The sequence below is a fragment of the Orycteropus afer genome, unplaced genomic scaffold (assembly GCF_000298275.1).
Source record: "Orycteropus afer afer isolate SDZICR_OR568_19922 unplaced genomic scaffold, OryAfe1.0 scaffold00023, whole genome shotgun sequence".
NCBI classification, from domain to species: Eukaryota; Metazoa; Chordata; class Mammalia; order Tubulidentata; family Orycteropodidae; genus Orycteropus; species Orycteropus afer.
The window spans coordinates 4944871-4964351 of NW_006921610.1; the positions used below are offsets into that span (position 1 = coordinate 4944871).

General features: G+C 38.3%; 1 protein-coding gene across 1 annotated transcript in view; it reads left to right on the forward strand.

Moving 5' to 3' along the window:
• The window catches only part of NEB (nebulin), a 260540-nt gene that overhangs the window by 6229 nt on the left and 234830 nt on the right, over nt 1-19481 (forward strand). The window contains 7 exon segments of the mRNA XM_042783652.1: nt 2084-2191; nt 2655-2759; nt 4047-4151; nt 5235-5339; nt 10641-10745; nt 17538-17642; nt 18341-18448. Coding sequence (XP_042639586.1) covers nt 2084-2191; nt 2655-2759; nt 4047-4151; nt 5235-5339; nt 10641-10745; nt 17538-17642; nt 18341-18448 — 741 coding nt within the window.

The following is a 19481-nucleotide window of genomic DNA, read 5'->3' on the forward strand; positions in this document are numbered from 1 at the left end:
TCATTAGCACCATTACAACATCAAGGAAGGCAACTTTATTGAAATTATACCTGTGAAATAAACATAGGCCAACAATAAAGTTATTAGTTAGCTACTCTAAATTAGCTATTATTGTTACTAATAATAATCATTATTAGTTAGCTAATTTAGAGTAATGAAATCATAAACTCAATGTATTTAATTGAGTTTGGTTGATGGAAATGAAATAACATATATTTAAACTATGTCTGAATAGAACAGCCACTTAAGTAGGTTAGCAAATAGTATGTAAAAATGTCTTCAAGAGGTATAATGTAGAGTATATATTTTTTAATAATTTAAGATATGTGTAGTATATTAGAAATCCAATGTCACACTAAGAATTTATTTGAAATTGAGGATCACAGTGTCTGACTGTGCCCATTAATAGTGATTTTTAACCATGGCTGCACACTGGAATGTCCTGGGAAGATTTAAAATCATTGATGCCAGGCTGTTCTGTTTTAATTGGTCTGGGGTTGGGGCTGTGCATCCAGATTTTTTAAAGTTTCCCAGGGGATCTAACATGCAGCCCAACTTGAAAATCACTGCTGTTCCTGTCTGTGGTCCTTGAATTCCCATGTACAATTCTGTGACTTATACTGACTGGCAGCAGATTTTGGCCTCATTTCAATGTTGATAGGAGTCCTTGGGTGGCACAAACAGTTAAGCCTTAGTGTGCTAACCAGAAGATTGACTGTTCGAACTTCCTAGAGGCACCTCAAAAGAAAGGCCTGGCCATCTGCTTCCAGAAATTCACAGCAATGAAAACCCTATGGAGTGCAGTTCTACTCTGTAACACATTGGGTCACCATGAGTCAGAATTGATGGCAACTGGTACTTTGTTGATCACCTGTGGTAGGCTAAGATCTCACTGGGTAGCTTAATCACATGTCTTCTGGAGGATTAAATAAATGAAATGTAGCTCAGGGGAACATAGATTTACAAAGAACTAATGTTAGGAGCTCTGGTAGCATAGTGGCTAAGGCACTTGACTGCTAACCAGAAGGTTGGCGGTTCAAACCCACCAGCCACTCCTTGGAAGGAAGGTTGGGCATTCCTACTTCCGTAGTGATACTGCCTCGGAAACCCGAGGAGGGGTCGCTATGAGTTGGGGCCGACTCGGTGGCAAACAACAACAACAATGTTTATATAAAAAATATCCTGTGATGGTTGGCCAATAAATATTCACCTTTGGCTGAGCATTAACTCTTGGGAACTATTTGGTTAACTTCTAGTTCAAGTTTTAGATGATTCTTGAATGATCTAAGACTTAGATTTCTAACAAGTGAGATTTTCTTGCCTCCTTTATCACAGCAAAGGCAGATTTTTTTGTGTGTTATTTTACTGCTATAAAATCTCATTAATTCAGACACCAGTAACCTATAATTTCTGATATTCTAAACACAATGTTGGTTACATTCTGTATTATTTTTAAAGTGATTAGTAACTAAATCAATGGTATAATTTGGATTTTTGACTACCCCACTGAAGCATACCATCGAAGCGTTTAGTAACGATAAATTATACATATTATTATTAAAGCAAGAACTCATGGTATATTTAGCAAAAATAATAAAATTGTACTCTTGCCTTTCAAAACACTTCATAATTCATATTTTCATTAATTCAAGCTTGTGTCTCAGCTATCTAAACTACAGGACTCATAGGATCAGTTATAAAGTCCTGAACTGAGTATTTCTTCTTTTTATTAGCAATCATATCCTTTCAGACTTGACTCAGTTTCTATATTCATTTTTTAAAATGAGACTTAGGCCTTTTTATATGTGTGTTCAGGCAGAAAAAGAAGAACCATTGAGAGAACAATTTTAGGGCATCTAAGACAATAGTCTGTAATAAATTTCTACTGTCTCCAGAACCCAATCATATTTAGGAAGAGTAATTAACAAAGCTATTTTAGTTTTTGCTGAGAGTCAAGATAGAGGACAAAAATAGCTGTCACACTGATAATTGTTATAACTGGGAGAAATATATATTTTTTAATTAAATGAGGAAGAGTTGCTGTCATGTCATGTTTTAGGCTAATATCTGATATTCTTTTCAGAATAAATACAAAGAGAAATTTGAGAAAACAAAAGGACAGCCATATGCCATCACAACTGATACCCCAGAACTTCGCAGGATCAAGAAAGTACAAGATCAACTCAGTGAGGTGGGCTTCATTGATTAAATGAGGAGAGGGACATTACAAAGATAATGTCTTTCACTAAGGATTCAGTTCTCTAATTAAGTGTAGAGAGAATGAGGAGTTGAATTACTGTAAACCAGTCCAGAAAGCTTGAGAAAACATTGGCTATAGGTTATGTTACTGTAGATATGAACAAAAAATGACTTCTAAACCCTTAGCATAGCTATTTAGGTTAAGAGGTAACTCAAATGGAAGTTTCAAGTTGCTTTGGTCCTTCAGCAGTGGGCTGAAATTAGGCCAGGTAACCAGACAAGCAGTAAATGCAGGCACTCTGTCAATCTTTGAAGATCACCTTTTTCTAGCTAAAATGCAGAAACTTTGAATTGTGGTGTGGCCATAGAGTTATTGGGTTAGTACTTGTTGTCATAAGATATACACTCACATGTGCACATCTGTCATGGACTTACTCCGTGCATTATTTCTGCAGGTTAAGTATCGAATTGATGGTGATGTTGCTAAAACGATTTGTCACGTAGATGAAAAAGCAAAGGACATTGAACATGCCAAGAAAGTGTCGCAGCAAGTCAGTAAGGTAAGGCTGGATTTGTGGCATACGTGGGTGGGATACTAAATAGCATTCACATTACCTCTGCTTTATCTGAAGAGGAGAAAATTGGACAGGTCTCATCCTGTTCACCACTACCTGCCAAATCCACAGGGATTGTGAGTGTTCACGCCCCCCGCATCAGGGAAACTACACACATGACTGAAGTGCCCCCTAGGAGTTGTGATGGACTGCAGAACCTGTGCCCTACCAAAGTGGCAGCTGCTACGCAGCTCAGGCAATTGCCGCTACACAGGACGCAGTCTCAGACTCAACAGAGTCTCTCTCTCTCTTTTTTTTTTTTGTTTTTGCTTAAAACAACAGAAATTTATTATCTCAAGTTCTGGAGAGTAGAAATTCAAATTTAGAGTGTTGGCAGGGCCATGTTTTTCTCTGAAGCCTCTGAGAAAAGATCCTTTCATGTATCTCCCAGCCTCTGATAGCCAACATTACTCCGATATCTAATTACATATGCAAAACCCCTATTTTCAAATAAGGTCATGTTCACAGGTGAGGGGTGGGGGAGTTAGAATTTCAACATATCTTTTGGGAGAATACAATTCAACCCATAACAAGGGAGCACAGAAAACACTAATAGCAAATAAATAAATTATATTTTTATACGTAAGGAGCTCTGGTGGCATAGTGCCTAAGGCATTCAACTGCTGATGAGAAGGTTGGCGATTCAAACCCACCAGCCACTTTGCAGAAGAAGACTTGACAATCTACTTCCGTAAAGATTTACTGCCTTGGAAACCCAAAAAGGGTTGCCATGAGTCAAAATCGACTCGCTGGCAGGAGTGTGGTTTGGCTGTGGCATTATAATAATAGTTTCTATTAGTTGATGATAAATACTATGGAACAAATAGAGCATAAGGGTGATTATATTTTTAAAAGAAGTTGGGGATCTGAATTTTTATAAGAAATCAAATTTCAAATTGGGTGACTAATTAAAGAAAAAAACATGTAAATCAAAAACATGTCTGCCAGTCAAATTCAAATAATGCCTGAAAGGTTGCAACCTTTGAAAAGAATCTGTAAAGAACTCGAATCATGATTTAGTTGAAAAAAAAGTAGAATTTTCAAATAAAAGTTATTAATACAAGAAAAGTATCATGGAATGTAGACATGGTCTTTTTCCCAGTAACACATCCAACAGCTTTTGTGTGAGGACACTTTGAGTTTGAAAAAGTCTCTTCACAGCATTCCCCTTTGCTTTCTAAATCCTCTTGCCCTCAGGCATTACATAACAGGTCCTTTTGTCTTCCTGCTTAGGTTTTATACAAGCAAAACTGGGAGGACACCAAGGATAAGTACCTGCTTCCTCCTGATGCCCCTGAACTTGTCCAGGCTGTTAAGAACACAGCCATGTTCAGTAAGGTAAGGGCTCCATTGGCACGCCTATCTTCCTGACTATGTCATCCTACTACATAATTTAGAGAAATACCCAGTAAACTCTTGATAATCTAGAATATGATTCTTTAATATTTTTTGTGAGTAACCTTGAGACATGTAGGGCTACTAGAGTGGGGACTGGCAAGGAAGGGACTGGGAAGAAAACTCTTGGGCAGAGTAGAGGAGAGGGTGCTGAAGGGAACGTGAGCAACCTGGGGTGGGGGGATGTGTGAGGAGAATCAACGTGTACTGGAGAAGCTGCCAAGATCCACTAAGTAATGTTTAAATTTTTCTTTAGACCCTGTGCAATAGTTTATATCCTGCCTATCTATTTTTTAAAAAACAATTAATTAATTTTTTTATTGTGGTAAATACATAAAAAAACTAAACCAAAAACTTTAGTTTTTTTTTTTTTTAATGTATTTACCACAATGAAAAAAAATAAACTAATTTTAAAAAAAATAGGCAGGATATAAACTATTGGACAGGGTCTACAGAAAAAAAATTAAGTATTACTTTGTGCCTATTTATTTTTTGTAAAAAATTAGATTTTTTTAAATTGTGGTAAATACAGAGGTAACAAAATATTTGCCATTTCAACACTCTTCACATGCACAGTTCTGTGGCATTAATTATATTCATGATGTTCTTCAACCATCATCGTTAATCATTCTCAAGTGTTTTCATCACCACCCTTAACAGAAGCTTAGTGTCCTCTACCTGGCTGTCTACCTTATTAAAGTTTTGTGTTATGCTAGCAACTATGCTAAATGCATCCCCTCTCCTTATACTGGTATGTTAGCACTTGTTGCAGAAGGCAGGTGAAGTCATAGTGGGGAGATGAAAAACATCAGACACATCTTCCTCTCTGGAAATGATTGTCAAGAAAAATAGGACAAAAATGTCTTAGATTGAATGAAAAGGTGGAGGTTATGTGTGAATTTCCTTTATCTTTGTTCTCACGTTGCCCTTGATTCATGATGCTATTGACTGATGAATTCAAAATTATGTATTTGATCTGAATGTGCTTTCAATTTTCTCATAAGTTTTCATTCTTTTCTGATTTAGAAACTGTACACTGAAGACTGGGAAGCAGACAAAAGTTTGTTTTACCCATATAATGACAGCCCGGAGCTGAGGAGGGTTGCTCAAGCCCAGAAAGCTCTGAGTGATGTAAGTGAAGTGCAGTCAGCACTATTTGAGAGTGAGGAATCAGGAAACTGGAATTAAGTTTTCAATACTCATTGCAATTCTTTAAAGAAAGGCTAAATCTCATTATTGCAGAGGAATACATCTAGAACATGAGAACTTATGAAATATAATTCAAATTAGATATGATTTATATTGTTGTTTGTTGTTGTTATGTGCTGTTGAGTGGGACCTGACTTACAGCGACCCCTCCTTGGGTTTCCGAGGTGGTATCACTATGGAAGTAGATTACCCAACCTTCCTTCCGAGGAGTGGCTGGTGGGTTTGAACCACCAGCCTTCTGGTCAGCAGTCAAGTGCCTTAGGCACTACACTGTTGTTGTGTTGTTATTGTTGTTATGTGCCGTCGAGTCAGCCCCGACTCATAGCGACCCCTCCTTGGGTTTCCGAGGCAGTATCACTACAGAAGTAGGATTGCCCAACCACTACTAGATGTAATTTAATCCAATCACTTTCTCTTATAGGTGAGGAACCTGAATCAAAGACCATAAAAGTAGTTAGGAGCAGAAAGCCCAAATTAGAAGCTAGGTCTTGTGATCCCAAGTTTTCTTTCCACTAGAGCCTGCGTATTTTTTCCCCTTCAGTTGAGTAGAAGTTATTTTGAGTAGAAGTTATTCTGTGACAATGGGGTGCCGTACATACATGCATACATATTAAATCTATTGAGATCATAACTACCTTTCCAAATCTATTACGTGAACAATGTTATTGAAAGGTTTTGATTTGCTATCCTAATGAGAAGGTCTGAATTGTGGTGAGTCTTTCTTTTTTCTGCATTGGGCTTCTGACTGATGTACTTATCCAAGCATATTTATGTATTTACCCCAAAAGAAGTTCTTGCCAGTGGGTATACATAGACGATATTTGAGAATTAGCAAGAAATTAGCACTCCTATTTGCCAAGATTTTAGTATCCTAAATGTTGAAAATATATATTAAAGGAACTTAAAAGGGCTAATAGACTCAGAATGGAAACCCACCACATCAGAGGACCTCACTTGGGTCAAGAATTTCCTCTTGTTTTGAGGTGCTTTGTTTCCTACTCTTGGATTTGATAGGGGCCCAGGTGAAAATCCAAAGAAAACAGCTTTAGTCTGCTGCAGTGGTAGGAGAAAATGACATGCTATTTTATACTCAGTTGTTAGCTAGACCACGGGAACTCACATACTCTGGACTTAACAAGCTAGTTGACATCTAGAGACTTATTGGAGTTTACTTCAAATAGCTCCTAGGATCCTAGCTTGCCCTGAACTGAAATTACACATACTCCTTTGATGGTATCTCTAACTTCTCAGGTCTAATATGGATCTCTCACTTGGTATGATGTGCAAACGTAGTGGGCATATTTTCTATCCCAGTGTCTGTATAATTTGTTGAACTATTGCACAGATATACTTCTATCCTTCCATAGGGTAAGTGACAAAATTAAGAAGGCATAGCAAAATGTTAAGGACATTTAGTGGTACAATATTTAACATGTGGGTATTTTCTGCTTCTCTTTCAAGACTGACGTTTTTGTATCTATATTATAAGATACGTAATATTGTTGTGTGGCCTTATCAAGTGATCAGTAGCTATTAATAGCCTATTATGTATGCCTACCTGGAAAGATAGAAAAACACTATAAGACGTTTTGATTTTTTTCCCTGAAGAATTTATAATCAGATTGGTAAGAAGAAAGTATTGTATATCAAATGGCAGGAAAAAAAAAAAAAGTTAAAAACTACAACTAAATACTTGCTAAAATGATGACGGGATAAATGTGAATAATCAGAAAATGCCACACAAATGTGTGATCCCAAGGGGATGGGTGGTGATGAAGAGGAAAGGCATTTCAAGCAGAAGGAGCACTTGGACAAATGGCTAGAAGTGAAATAAGTCTGGTGTTTTAGAGAACAAAGAAAGTGAAAGCTGTGGGGCCTAGTTGGAGGGCACTTCTTAGAAAGTTGGCAGCTGGTCTCTGAATATCAGACAAAACAGCTTTGACATGATTTGGTAGGCCAAAGGGAAGCATCATAAGATTTTGAAGAAGAAAAGACATGACAAAAGCAGACTCTGGAGACATTTTGATGGCAGTACCATGGACTGAAGTACGAAAAACTGGAAATCGTGGGAATAGTAGAATGTTATTTTAGTAGGACAGACTGGATCAGATGGACAATGGACAAAGCAGAGAAAAGAAAGGAATCTGAAGGTAGTAAGTAATAATAATAAAAAGTAATGTCAAAAGTCCTAATGACATTGGATCTTGGAGAGAAAGGAGCTATAGATGAGTTTATGGCCATAGACTGGTAGTCTATGTGAGTAGGGATACACTGATAAAGATTCATCAGTGGAAAGAGAAATAGCGTTGAGAGTGGAAGGACTATTGAGATGAAGGCATCTTATGGATAAATTAGAAATGTAGCACTATTGCATGGGTTAGAAGTCAGGACAAGAGATTAATGTTTGAGAGTTATCAGAATAAAAGGCACAGCTGAAGATGTGAAAATTCATGAGGGAAACAGAAGAGAGGGTAGTCAAGGACAGAGTTTTGGAGGACACCCACACTTAGGACATCTGGAAAAGAGTCAGCAAAAGAACAAAGCAATGGACGGTAAGAGAGATTGAAGGGGAACCAGGAAATGCCATGTCATGTAAGCCTAGGGGAGGTTTCCAAGAAGACACTTAATCTGTTAGAGTCTCTCTTTATCTACACAATGGAGAGGTGGAGGGTTACCAATCCCACTCCAGGGGCTATGGACTTTGAACAATTAAACTTGGCCACGTTTTTTGTGATATTTCAATAGAAGATGTAATGAAGGAGACTACATAATAATGAAATAAAATCTTCCCCATATTCTACCAGAAAGACTTGGCAGTTAAGGTATGGCTTTTATTTTTATTGCAGGCAAAGTATGCACTAAGTATCAGATTACAGACATGCCTATTAATACTGTTGTCAACACCATGAGCTTCTACAATTACTAGGCACAGAGCCCCAAGCAAGCTGTTGTTCACAGAATTTAGCACTGGGTAGGCAGGCACACGGATTTCAAGCTAAGAGCTGGGTTAGAGGCTCCCTCTCCCTCTCCTGACCTTCTTGTGCTACTCTTAAACCTACTTATTATCTAAGTAAAGACAAAATATTTTGTAAGCACTGAGAGCCCTTGAGCAGAGATCCAGAGTGTCATTTGCTAGCTAGACAGAATTCTGAACAAGTTTCCAGAAAAATTAGGTCTTCTAGATCTTATTTCTCTGAAACTTCTTGACAAGTTGTCAGACTTAATAAGTGTTTCTCCTGGTAGAACGTTGCTTTCTCCCTAAGGACATAGCCACCCATAGAAAATCCCAACCACTTATTAGTTAAAAACTTCTCTTACTTAAAAGAAATTAGGCAGTGGATTTTTTGTAAATACATTGTAACATCTGTCATTTATATTCTAACTTATGTCACAGTCATACAAAGCTTTCTTTTAGATATTGTTGTTGTGGTTGTTAGCAGCTTTAGAGTTGGCCTCCAACTCAGGGACACCCCACCTGTTACAGAGTAGAACTGTTCCATAGGGTTTTTTTTTTTTTTTTTTTTAAGCTGTAATCTTTATGGAAGCGGTTCTCTGGCCCTTTCTTCCATGGGGCTGCTAGATATATTGGGATAGGATATAGTTAGACAGGGTTAGAACATAAAGAAGATGACTCTGATCTTTAAATTACCCAACCCTTTAACTTTAAAAAGGAGCTCTGGTGGCCATATAAATAAGAATACTGCCATGTGGAAAGAGAAATAATTAGTATGTCTCACACCTGAGTAATAGAAGAGTTGGAAAGGTAATACTGTTCTTCACACTTCTCCTGACAGCCTCAGTGCATAAAACACACACTCATAAATCAATAACTGAATCCCTACTCTAGTCAGGTACTATGCAGGTCACAGGGGCCTCAAATAAATAGACATGGTTTCTGTTACCTCAAAGTTCACATTCCAGGGATGGACAGATATGTGAACCATCAGTTACAGTGTTGATATCTCCTTTAAAGAAGCTTAGGGACAAGTAGAATGAGATTCCAGGAGAAAGTTATCAACTCTTCCTCAGGGGTATGGGAAGGCTCCATAGGGACAGTCATACTTGGCCTGACATGTAGAGAACCAGCAGTAGTCTGCAGGCAGGAGAGGAGTGGGTGGAGTTGGGACATTCCAGGGAGAGGGAATAGCGTTTTCAAGGTCCAAAGGCATGAGGAGCTTCATGTGTCTGGGACTCTGAATAATTCCACATTGTTGGAGGTAGTGGTCCAACAATTGTGGAAATAAAACCAGAGGAGTCAGTACTGAAGGAAAAAAAAGGAGAGCAAGAGTGAAACAGTGCATGATTCATGGGTGCAATATTAAGGCAGGAACTTTAGTAATCTGAAGGAAAAGAGCTTGAAGTTATAAGGAGGAGAAATGACTGATAAAGGTAGGTACAAAAGTGGGCTGGAGGCATCTAATTTCATGATTAGGAAGGCTATCAACCTGCAATTTGTTAGAATTTTGCCCAGCGGTAAGCAGAAGGTAACTTTAGAACTGTACATAAAAGATGGCTGACTGAAAGCATCAGATGATGCTTCCCCTCTGAGAAGGGGAGGAGGCAGGAGTGGAAGAAGCAGCAATGAATATGGAGAGAAATAAGTGAATAACCTTTCTCTATAAAAAAGGCACTTGAGAGTAATGTGGAGTTGATTGGGGGCTGAGGACGGTATTGGGACTTTAGACTAGCCACTGAAGGTAGGTGCTGACCAGAGACACATGATGGAATTTTCAAGCTTCATTAAAGTCAGAGTGCCAACAGGATACCATAAATCCATAATTACTCAATTCATAGATTTGTGTGGTTTGGGGTAGTAGCACTCAGCATCCTGGGTGTAAGAACAGAGGAAACATGTAGTTGATCCAGAGTGGAGGGTTTGTTAAATGGATGTGATGAAAAGAAGAGAGATTGGGAATTATAGATGCTGCTTAAGAGAGTGATGATAGCTGCCATCATGGCATGAAGACTGCAATGGAAGGAAACTGATCTGGGACCAATAGTACTGAAGAAGAGAGAAGATTCAAGGAAATAGAAATCACTAGCAATATTGGGACTGAGTGCATATAACCCTTAGAAGGATGAGTTATACTTACACTGTTTTACAACATTTAAGACTTAAATAAAGGTGAAAACATAGTCCTTTTAAAAATGCCAACACATGGAACATGGGAAGTAGAATAATTTTCTATGGCTCATCAGCACCATTGTCTTTTATTTTGTTAGATTGCCTACAAAAAAGGTCATGTTGAACAGAAAAGTCAATTCACATCCCTGCCAGATCCTCCAGATATAGAATTCGCCAAGAAAGTGAGCAATCAAGTGAGCAAGGTAAGTAAAGAGAACTGAGAGTCTCTTGAAAACTCTACTTAATAATCTCAACTAGTAGAGAAAATAACTAAAGATGAGCCCTAAAGACAAAATATAAAACACAAAGAGTATTTGTGCATCTAACCCTGAAATTCTACCAAACTCCAAACCAAACCTACTGCCATTGAGGCAGACCCGACTCATAGCAACCCCTCCTTGGGTTTCTGAGGCGGTATCTCTATGGAAGTAGATTGCCCAATCTTCCTTCAAATGAGTGGCTGGTGAGTTTGAACTGCCAGCCTTCTGGTTAGCAGTCAAGTGCCTTAGGCACCATGCCACCAGAGCTCCTAAAAATTCTATAGCCAAAGCAAAACATTCATTACCACAGAACAGTGCTAATATAAATGCTTAGCCAGCTTGATGACATAGTGTTTGATAAATGTAAAAGCCACCTTTTGAAACTAGAATTTGTGTCCTAATGTCACATGACATTTTTATTTGTTGGAGTTATGCAAACTAACTGAGCAATCAAATAAGCACACATGTCCATGGAGGATCTGATTATTTTAACTAGGTGTGAAGCACCTGTATAGTTTTAAGCTCTCAGTCAGATTTGGAAAACTAGCAATACATGAGTGGGCTCTCAAACATAGCTTAGTTGGCAACAGTGGGCAGTGCACCTCATAACTTTGAAGGCCTGGCAAACAGCTTAGTCTGACTATATTTAGGCTGGTAAACTCGCCTGAGGAATGCAGTCCTGACAGGGAATGCAGAGAAACAGATGTTCAGCTGATGAAGAGGCCAGGCTGAGTTCTTATTTTAAATTGGTCCAAATCAGGCCATTTTCTCTTGGGATACTGCTGATTTTAAGTGCTTTCTTTGCCCTCTGTAGAGTTGAGTCCCATTTTGGTTGAATTTTTATGGACTCTCCAGATTTCAGTCTTTTTTTTTTTTTTTTGCAAAGTATTTCTTTAGTAAAGGAGAAAGAAGAAAAATTATGGATGATGCAATCTATTAAATCATTAAAAAATATATACCTGATATGCACAACTAGCTGTAGAACCAGGATAAAGGATCTGGTAAGTATACTACATTTCATTGCGAGGAATGCCAAACCAAAACCCAACCCATTACCCAAGAGCTGATTCCAACTCACAGTGACCCCCTGTGTTACAGAGTAGAACTGAGCTCCACAGGGTTTTCCTGACTGTAATCTGCACAGAAGCACATTACCAGGCCTTTCTCCTATGGTGCCACTGGGTGGGTTTGAACTGCCAACCTTTCAGTTAGCAGCCAAATACAAACCATTTGTGCCACCTAGGGACCCAACAGAAACGCTGGGAACCTGACATTTGTTAGAATTTTACTCAGGGCTGAGCAGATGTTAACCTTAGAACTGTGCATAAAAGATGGCCTGGTGAAAGTGTTGATACTGTAAATAAGATTGAGAGCAAAGATGATTTATCATTTTGAAGTAAAAGGTGAAGCTCTTTCAAGGAGGTCGTTTAGAAGCAAAAAGGGATCTATTTAAAATTTTTATTTAAAGCATGTATTTAAAGATATCTTACTAAGGTAACATTCTTTGACCTTGGTTGAATACAGAGTATGAATACCTGAAAGTAGTAAAAAGATCATTTTCAAACTCCTCTATAATCAGTCTCTCTACTAATTTAGTCTTGACAGTAAGTTTAGGTCTTTACTCTTTAATACAGTAGCAAGTAGCTACATGTGGCTATTGAGTACTGGAAATGCCACTGGGGCAAACTGAGATAGCTGTATGTGTGAAATATACACTGAATTTTGAACACTTAGTATCACAAAGAGAATGTCAAACAGCTCATTAGCTATTTTTATATTGATTACATGTTGAAATTGTAATATTTTGGATCTATTGGAATCAGTAAAATATATTATTAAAATTAATTTTCCACCACCCCCCTTTTTTTTTTTACTTTTTACAATGAAGCTACTAGAAAATTTAAAATTGTATGTGTGGCTTGGATGATCTGTTTATTGAACTTTGCTACTCTAGTTGGATAAGGTGACAATGTTGAGTACTTTGAAAGTACTGTCATGGGTGGATTTATCCTTGTGGTACAATAATGTGAGCCAAGGTAGGATGACTCTGGATGAAGGTCACCAGATTTGTGACATTAGCAATTCCAGTCTTATCCAGGTTTCCAATTTCTTAATGTCTGTTGTGCATCCAAAACTAGTCATGTTGGAAAGAAATGCTTGTTATTGCTTGCAGTTCATCTAACAACAAACTGTCTGTCTTAGTTTTCTAGTGCTGCTTTAACAGAAATACCACAAAAGGGTGGCTTCAAAGAACAGAAAATTATTTTCTCACAGTTTAGGAGAATAGAAGTCTGAATTCAGGGCACTGACTATAGGGGAAGTCTTTCCATCCACTCTAGGTGAAGATCCCTGTCAGCTTCTGGCCCTGGCATTCCTCAGTTCATTGGTGATCTTCACCTGTCAGCTATCTTCCCCTCATTTGTGCTTCTTGTCTCTGTGTCTATGCTGCTTCTTATTAGGTTTAGGACACACTCTACAATGATATTAACATAATAAAGAAAACCCTATTTCCGAACAAGATCACGTTCACAGGGGTTAGGATTCCAACACATATTTCTGAGGGACACAGTTTGTCCAACAAGAGAGGCACAGGACTGGAAGGGGTAACTTATCTGTGGAACTCTCTTCTTGTCTCTTAAAGTGTTGCCCACTATTTAGGTTTTGATCCCTGTTTCTGTATTTCCATCTATTCTTTCTCTTCAAAATAGGTAAAATCTCTTATCTACTCACTCTTATACATTTAAATTCTTATCATTTCCTTATCAAATTATGTCTCCCACATCCCTACTTTGGTCTTACAGCCTTCAGTTCAAATGGTAATAGTCACTTTCCTGCAATCATGTTACTGTTACATTCTGTTTATCAAACTTCCTTACTCTACTTGTCAGATTTAATTCTCTCACCTTTGTCTTTGACAAAGTCATCAGCTACCTGCTAGCACTTCCTCCTGGCTCAGCTACATTTTGTAACTGTAGAATAGATGAATGGCCTCACAAAGTCAGTATGTAAGCAAGAATTCAAGGTCAGGAAACTATGCACACTAACCACCACCATCTAAAAATGTGATTATGAACACAATACTGAGAAGTTTCTTTGTGCCAGCCTATTTGCTCCCATCCACGTTCACAGGTAGGAAAAGCATAAGATTTCAGATTGGAAATCCCAATTTATATTCATCTAGTATCTCGAATGGTTAAAAAAAAAAACAAAAAAACACTTCAGTGACAGCTTGTTACACAGCACGAAGAGGCCACGCTCCGATCTTATGAAACCATGGAAACTCTTCTATCATTTAGAATTAGGAAAATTCCCATTGATTTCACCAATAAGAGATTTGATTGCGTGAAGAATGTAGCCCTGGGCCCACTGAGTCCAATGATAATACCAGTTGGGACCCCTTCCACTACCTCTGGAGAAGATAACTTCTCTATGAATGGAGTCATCAGGAACCTCAGTGTTTAGCTACTTACAGAAAAAGAGAAGTGTGATTAAATAACTGGCTTTGAATTTCTTTTCATTCGATAACTACATCAAAACCACAGGTGCAGATATAAAAGTAGAAAATGAAGTTATATGTCTAAGCAGGGCACTAGGGTTCCTAATTTTTGGCTCAACAGAAATACCCTTGACTGACTTCTGGGGAGAAGAGATTATGATTTAGGAACACAATCTTACCACATCTATCAACGTGTGGTCACCTTCTGGTCCACTGAAGGTGTCCCAGTGCTTGTCATTGACCTGGTGTGATTTCTTCTGTTAAATGAATAAACAAACACAAAATCCTAGAGAAAGTTAAAATGATTCTTTCCTCCAGGTTTCCACTGATAGACTGTAAATGGGGTATTGTTGAAGAATCAGTGGTGGTAGTGGTGGGAGGCTGGGTATTGGACCCGGGTATGGTGGACTGATCTCCATGTACTGCACAAAAGCTCAGACCTTGCTGCCCAGTCACTCAGAGTGAGCTCTTGGCTGGCAGAGAGGTCAGCTCTGGACATCTACCTCTCCCTCCTTCTCATTCAGTCTTGTGGGCCTTTGTCTATTCAATTTCTCTCCTACCCGCATATGAAGGTGGTATCTTGAACTTCCTCAGCAGGTAACAAGCTCCAGGCTCTTCTAGAGTAGTGAAAGTCTTCTCAGACTTGGGAGTACTCAGCAGTAGGTTGTAAGGGAGCCACCCCCGCTCTGACCCATTTTGGCTGCTGGGCAGGAGGAAATAATAAGACTTTGTTCACAGGGGTTAAGAAGCGGACAAGGACTTTTGTTGACAGGGCTAGTTAGTCTTATACTCTTGTTTTGCTTCTTGCTTTAATGTCTTTTTAAAAAATTACATCTGTCTTTCACTGTGAGAATTACTCAATTTTCCTTAACAATTTTCCTTGCACAATTCCTATTTCCCTATAGTAGCCCAACTCTTGGACCTCTTTCAGAGCATTTTCTGCCTTTTTTCAACTTTAGTTATATTATAAAGTTCTCTTATCTTAGTATGTGTCAGGCTCAACTGTCCCTTCCCAATTTAAGAGTTTTTCTCCTTTGACTATAGAACGCAGAGGGAAAAGCAGAATTCCAACATATGTGTTCTATTGATAAGCAAACATACCAAAATATTATAGACTAAGAGATCTTGGCATGGGTTTCATGCACATCAAGATCCTCTGAATTTGTGCTTATGTCATTTTATACCATTTCAAATTTTTAAGGGGTCTATTGCTCCCAAAAGGTGCCCTGGTGGCACAAAGGTTAAGCACTCGACAGCTAACCATAATGTTGGTGGTTTGAATCCATGAAAGGAACTTGGTAAATTAACTTGGCCATTTGCTTCCATAAAGATTACAACCTAGAAAACACTATAGGGTGGTTGTACTTTGTCACATGGGGTCACTATAAGTTCGAACTGACTTGATGGCACCCAACAGCAACAGCATTACTCCAAAAACATTAAAAGCCCTTGTATAGGCAATCTCAGCAAATCCAAAAAAATCTGTCTTATTAACTTGAGTCCTTTCAAGCTTCAAAAGAGATCAACAATTAATTGGCAGTATATTGTGTATGAACTATTGAATGTAAAATGCATCTGCTTTGTAAAATTTCACAATAATGGCAATGTAATGCAAAACTTATTTCAGTAGAGATTTTACGTGAAGAACTGTCTCTCTCACACACACATACACACAAACATACACACCATTTTCTTTTCTCCAGAATTTCTTTCTGGTATGATGATAATCATCATCATCGTAGTTATTCTTATTATTACAACAGTACTCTAATTTTTTTGGCACTTTAGAGTTCATAAAGCACTCTTCAGTGTAGACTCTTATTCCATCTTCTCAACAATGCCCTAAGGAAATACTGTTACCAGAACTTGTTGAGAAAGCTGAGGCTTGGAAAGGCAAAGTCACATCTTTGCTGATGATAGAGTCAAAACTTGGACCCAGACTTCTGAACCCAGGTCTAGTGCTCCACAATTAAAAGCTATAAAAGTACCTTGGCTATTATTTAGGATATTGACCTTTTCAGAAGAAAGAATAGAGGGAATTTGGGAGAGGGCTGGGCTTCCTTGAACTCAGGCTCACTGACTTGAGCATCACTCACAGATAAACCTTTAGAACCTGTTTTGTTAAATGTATACATATCACTTCTTTTTCCTTGAAAAGTGTGATGAGGGTGCGGATGTGTAAGCACCAAGAGGTCCTTTGGTTATGTCTGTAGCACATTTCTATGAGCAAAAGTGGGAAAATTGTTCTAATCCAGCTCCAGCTCTGGCTCTGGTTCATGAGCTGGGTTTGAGGTTGGCTTGGATAATTCTTCTTCAACAAAGGTTCGATTAAGGTAGTTCACAACCAGTTCAATTTAATGTAGTTGAACAAACTTCTATAAGGTTATTTCTGCATGCTGTATTTTGCATTGGATTCTGAAGGTGTGAAAAAGAATCATAAATACTCTCTTCAAGGAGCTCAAAGCCTGGCAGTTAGGTAGGAAGAGGTACAGGGTGAAATAGAGGACAGCAATTCATTTTTTAAATTAATTTCCAATTCTTAAAATTTCTTTAGGTCTGAACTAAGAGGTCTTATTCATCAATCTGCAGGCCCAATTTTGTTATGATGGTTGTTTTCTGGGTATCTGGTAGTTTTAGGAAATCTTAAAAATTAATGATAAAACTTATTTCTCATGTAAGTCTCAGGTTGATAAGTTTCATTATAACTGAAATAAAAATAGAGGACAGCTTCTGCCTGTCTCTTTCCTTGAATGCCAGGGAGCATCCTCAAATTCTAAAAGAAGTAAATTTCTAAATTTAACAGTGGAAGAGGGAATTGGCACTTCTTTCCCCTTCTTTCCTCTATACCCTCTCACCCAACTCTCTTATTGAGTAAATTGACACTACACTGGAGGACATCTGTTAAGGACTTAGAAGGAGCCTTGGTGGTGCAAATTTTAAGCACTCAGGCGTGAATTCAAAGGTTAGTTGTTGATTTGAACACACACAGCAGTTCTGTGGGAAAAAAGACTTGGTGATCTCTCTTGTAATGATTACAACCTAGAAAATCCTATAGGGACGTACTACTCCATAATATGGGGTTACTAGGAATTGAAAATTGACTGGACAACACCTAAGAGTAACATTAAGGATTTAAGAAAGTCCCACTAAAGATGTTTTTAAAAGCTGAATATTACCACTTACTTGGCTGATTTATTAGTCAATTCCTGAGTTTTGCTTGTTTTCTTTTTCCCCACTAGCAAAAATACAAGGAAGACTATGAAAATAAAATCAAAGGCAAATGGAGTGAGACACCTTGCTTTGAAATTGCAACTGCCAGAATGAATGCTGACAACATCAGCACAGTAAGTAGAAAGGGATGGATGGCTGCCCTTGGATGTGCCCTTTCCTCCTAAGGCAACTGTAGTCCACTGCTAGTTCCTCAACATGCTGACACAACATTTGAGGCCAGGTCCCTGCTCTGGGTGACAAAACCCTGATAAAGAGTTCCTGTTAAAAGAAATTCCATGAACTCTCCTTCATTTAGAGAAATATTATTTTAGCCCAATTCCATTATTTCTGCCTCAGTTTTCACAGAAACAATATGGTGAGACCCTCTTATTAACTGCAAAGTGAAGTTAGTTCAGGCTTCAATGCTAGTACAGGTTAAAGGGGCACTTTTAAATTTATTATTTGCCTATGAGACCAAAACTGTACATTTATGAAACCGGTTAATATAATTCCTTCCTAGGCTCTCCTTATAGGAAAGCATAGGTCTAGTTTCTCTTCTGATAGATCCTCTCTGCTCCTGGCCTTCAGGAACTCTTTCTTGCTATCTGCCTTTCAGACTGAACAAATCTAATTATTCCAAATCTCTGTTAAATTGCCAATCATTTGTGATGACTATCATTATGTGACGACACCATCTTCTCTATTTGCAGTCTGACCTGCTTCTGTCAAAGGGAGCATGGCTTTGAACTTTAAATGCCTGCTCTCCTCCCATGTAAAACCCTTATGCAGTTTGTTCCCCTAGCAGTTCTTCAGTATGTTTCATGTCTTACAGAGGAAATACCAGGAAGACTTTGAGAACATGAAAGACCAGATCTACTTCATGCAGACTGAAACCCCAGAGTACAAAGTGAATAAACAAGCTGGGTTGGCGGCCAGCAAGGTATGGAGATAATTATTCTGTTCGTCTTGGTGGTTTTATGGTGGGTGAGTTTCTTATAACTCTTGCTCTTGTGTATAATGAAAAATAATTAGAGCTTTGAGAGAACTGCCACAGTTGAGGCCAGTGGGTCATAGGCATTTGGGTTTCACAGAAGAGTAGAACTAAATAGAAAGCACTCTGGGATTATAATAGTGCTATCTATTTATTTTATTTGCCATATATGGCCATTAACAACATCTTGATTTCTATCTTCAATATCTTATGAAGTAAAGGGTTTTGAAATCCAGAAGTAGAAAGGGCATAATATTAGGCAGAAAGACCTCATCCTTCCCACCAAGAAAGGATAGTTGGGCAGCATTGTATGAAGTTAGACACTCCCAGGCTCAGGACTATCATTATTTTTATTTTTCCACTGACTGGTGGAAATTCATCATAGACAAGATTCACAAATTCATGCACTAATTCTGGGGAACTTCTGGTTTGGAATATATCCTCATATGCTTTATCGACTGACTTCAGTAAATAGTCTGACTACTTGTCAGCATAAAGCAGAATGGTCACTGGAAAGAGTACAAAGTTCAAAGCCAAGCAAACTTGGTTCTAACCTTGGCTTTAGCTCTGCCAGGGGAGGAAGAGAACTTAGAAGGTTATTGCAGTATCCAAGTGCAAGATAATGGTGTTTTGGTCAGAAGGGAGGCTGAGCAGGTAGTGAGAAGTATTTTAAAAGTAGAGCCAATATGATTCATTCATGAATTGGATGTGGGATGGATATGAGAGAAAGGTTTTGGTGTGAACCACTAGGTGGATAGGGTTTTTCCTTTATTGAGATGGAGAAGACTATAGAGGGAGCAGGTGTGTATTCTGGGGGGATATAGGAGCTCAGTTTCAGACATGTTCAATTTGAGATGCCTTTAGATATCCAAGTGGAAATGTCAAGAAGTCAGTTGATCATATGAGTCTGAAATTTTCAAGGAAGAAATCTGGGGAGGCTATATAAATTTGGAAGCCATCAGCATATGGATAGTACTTAATA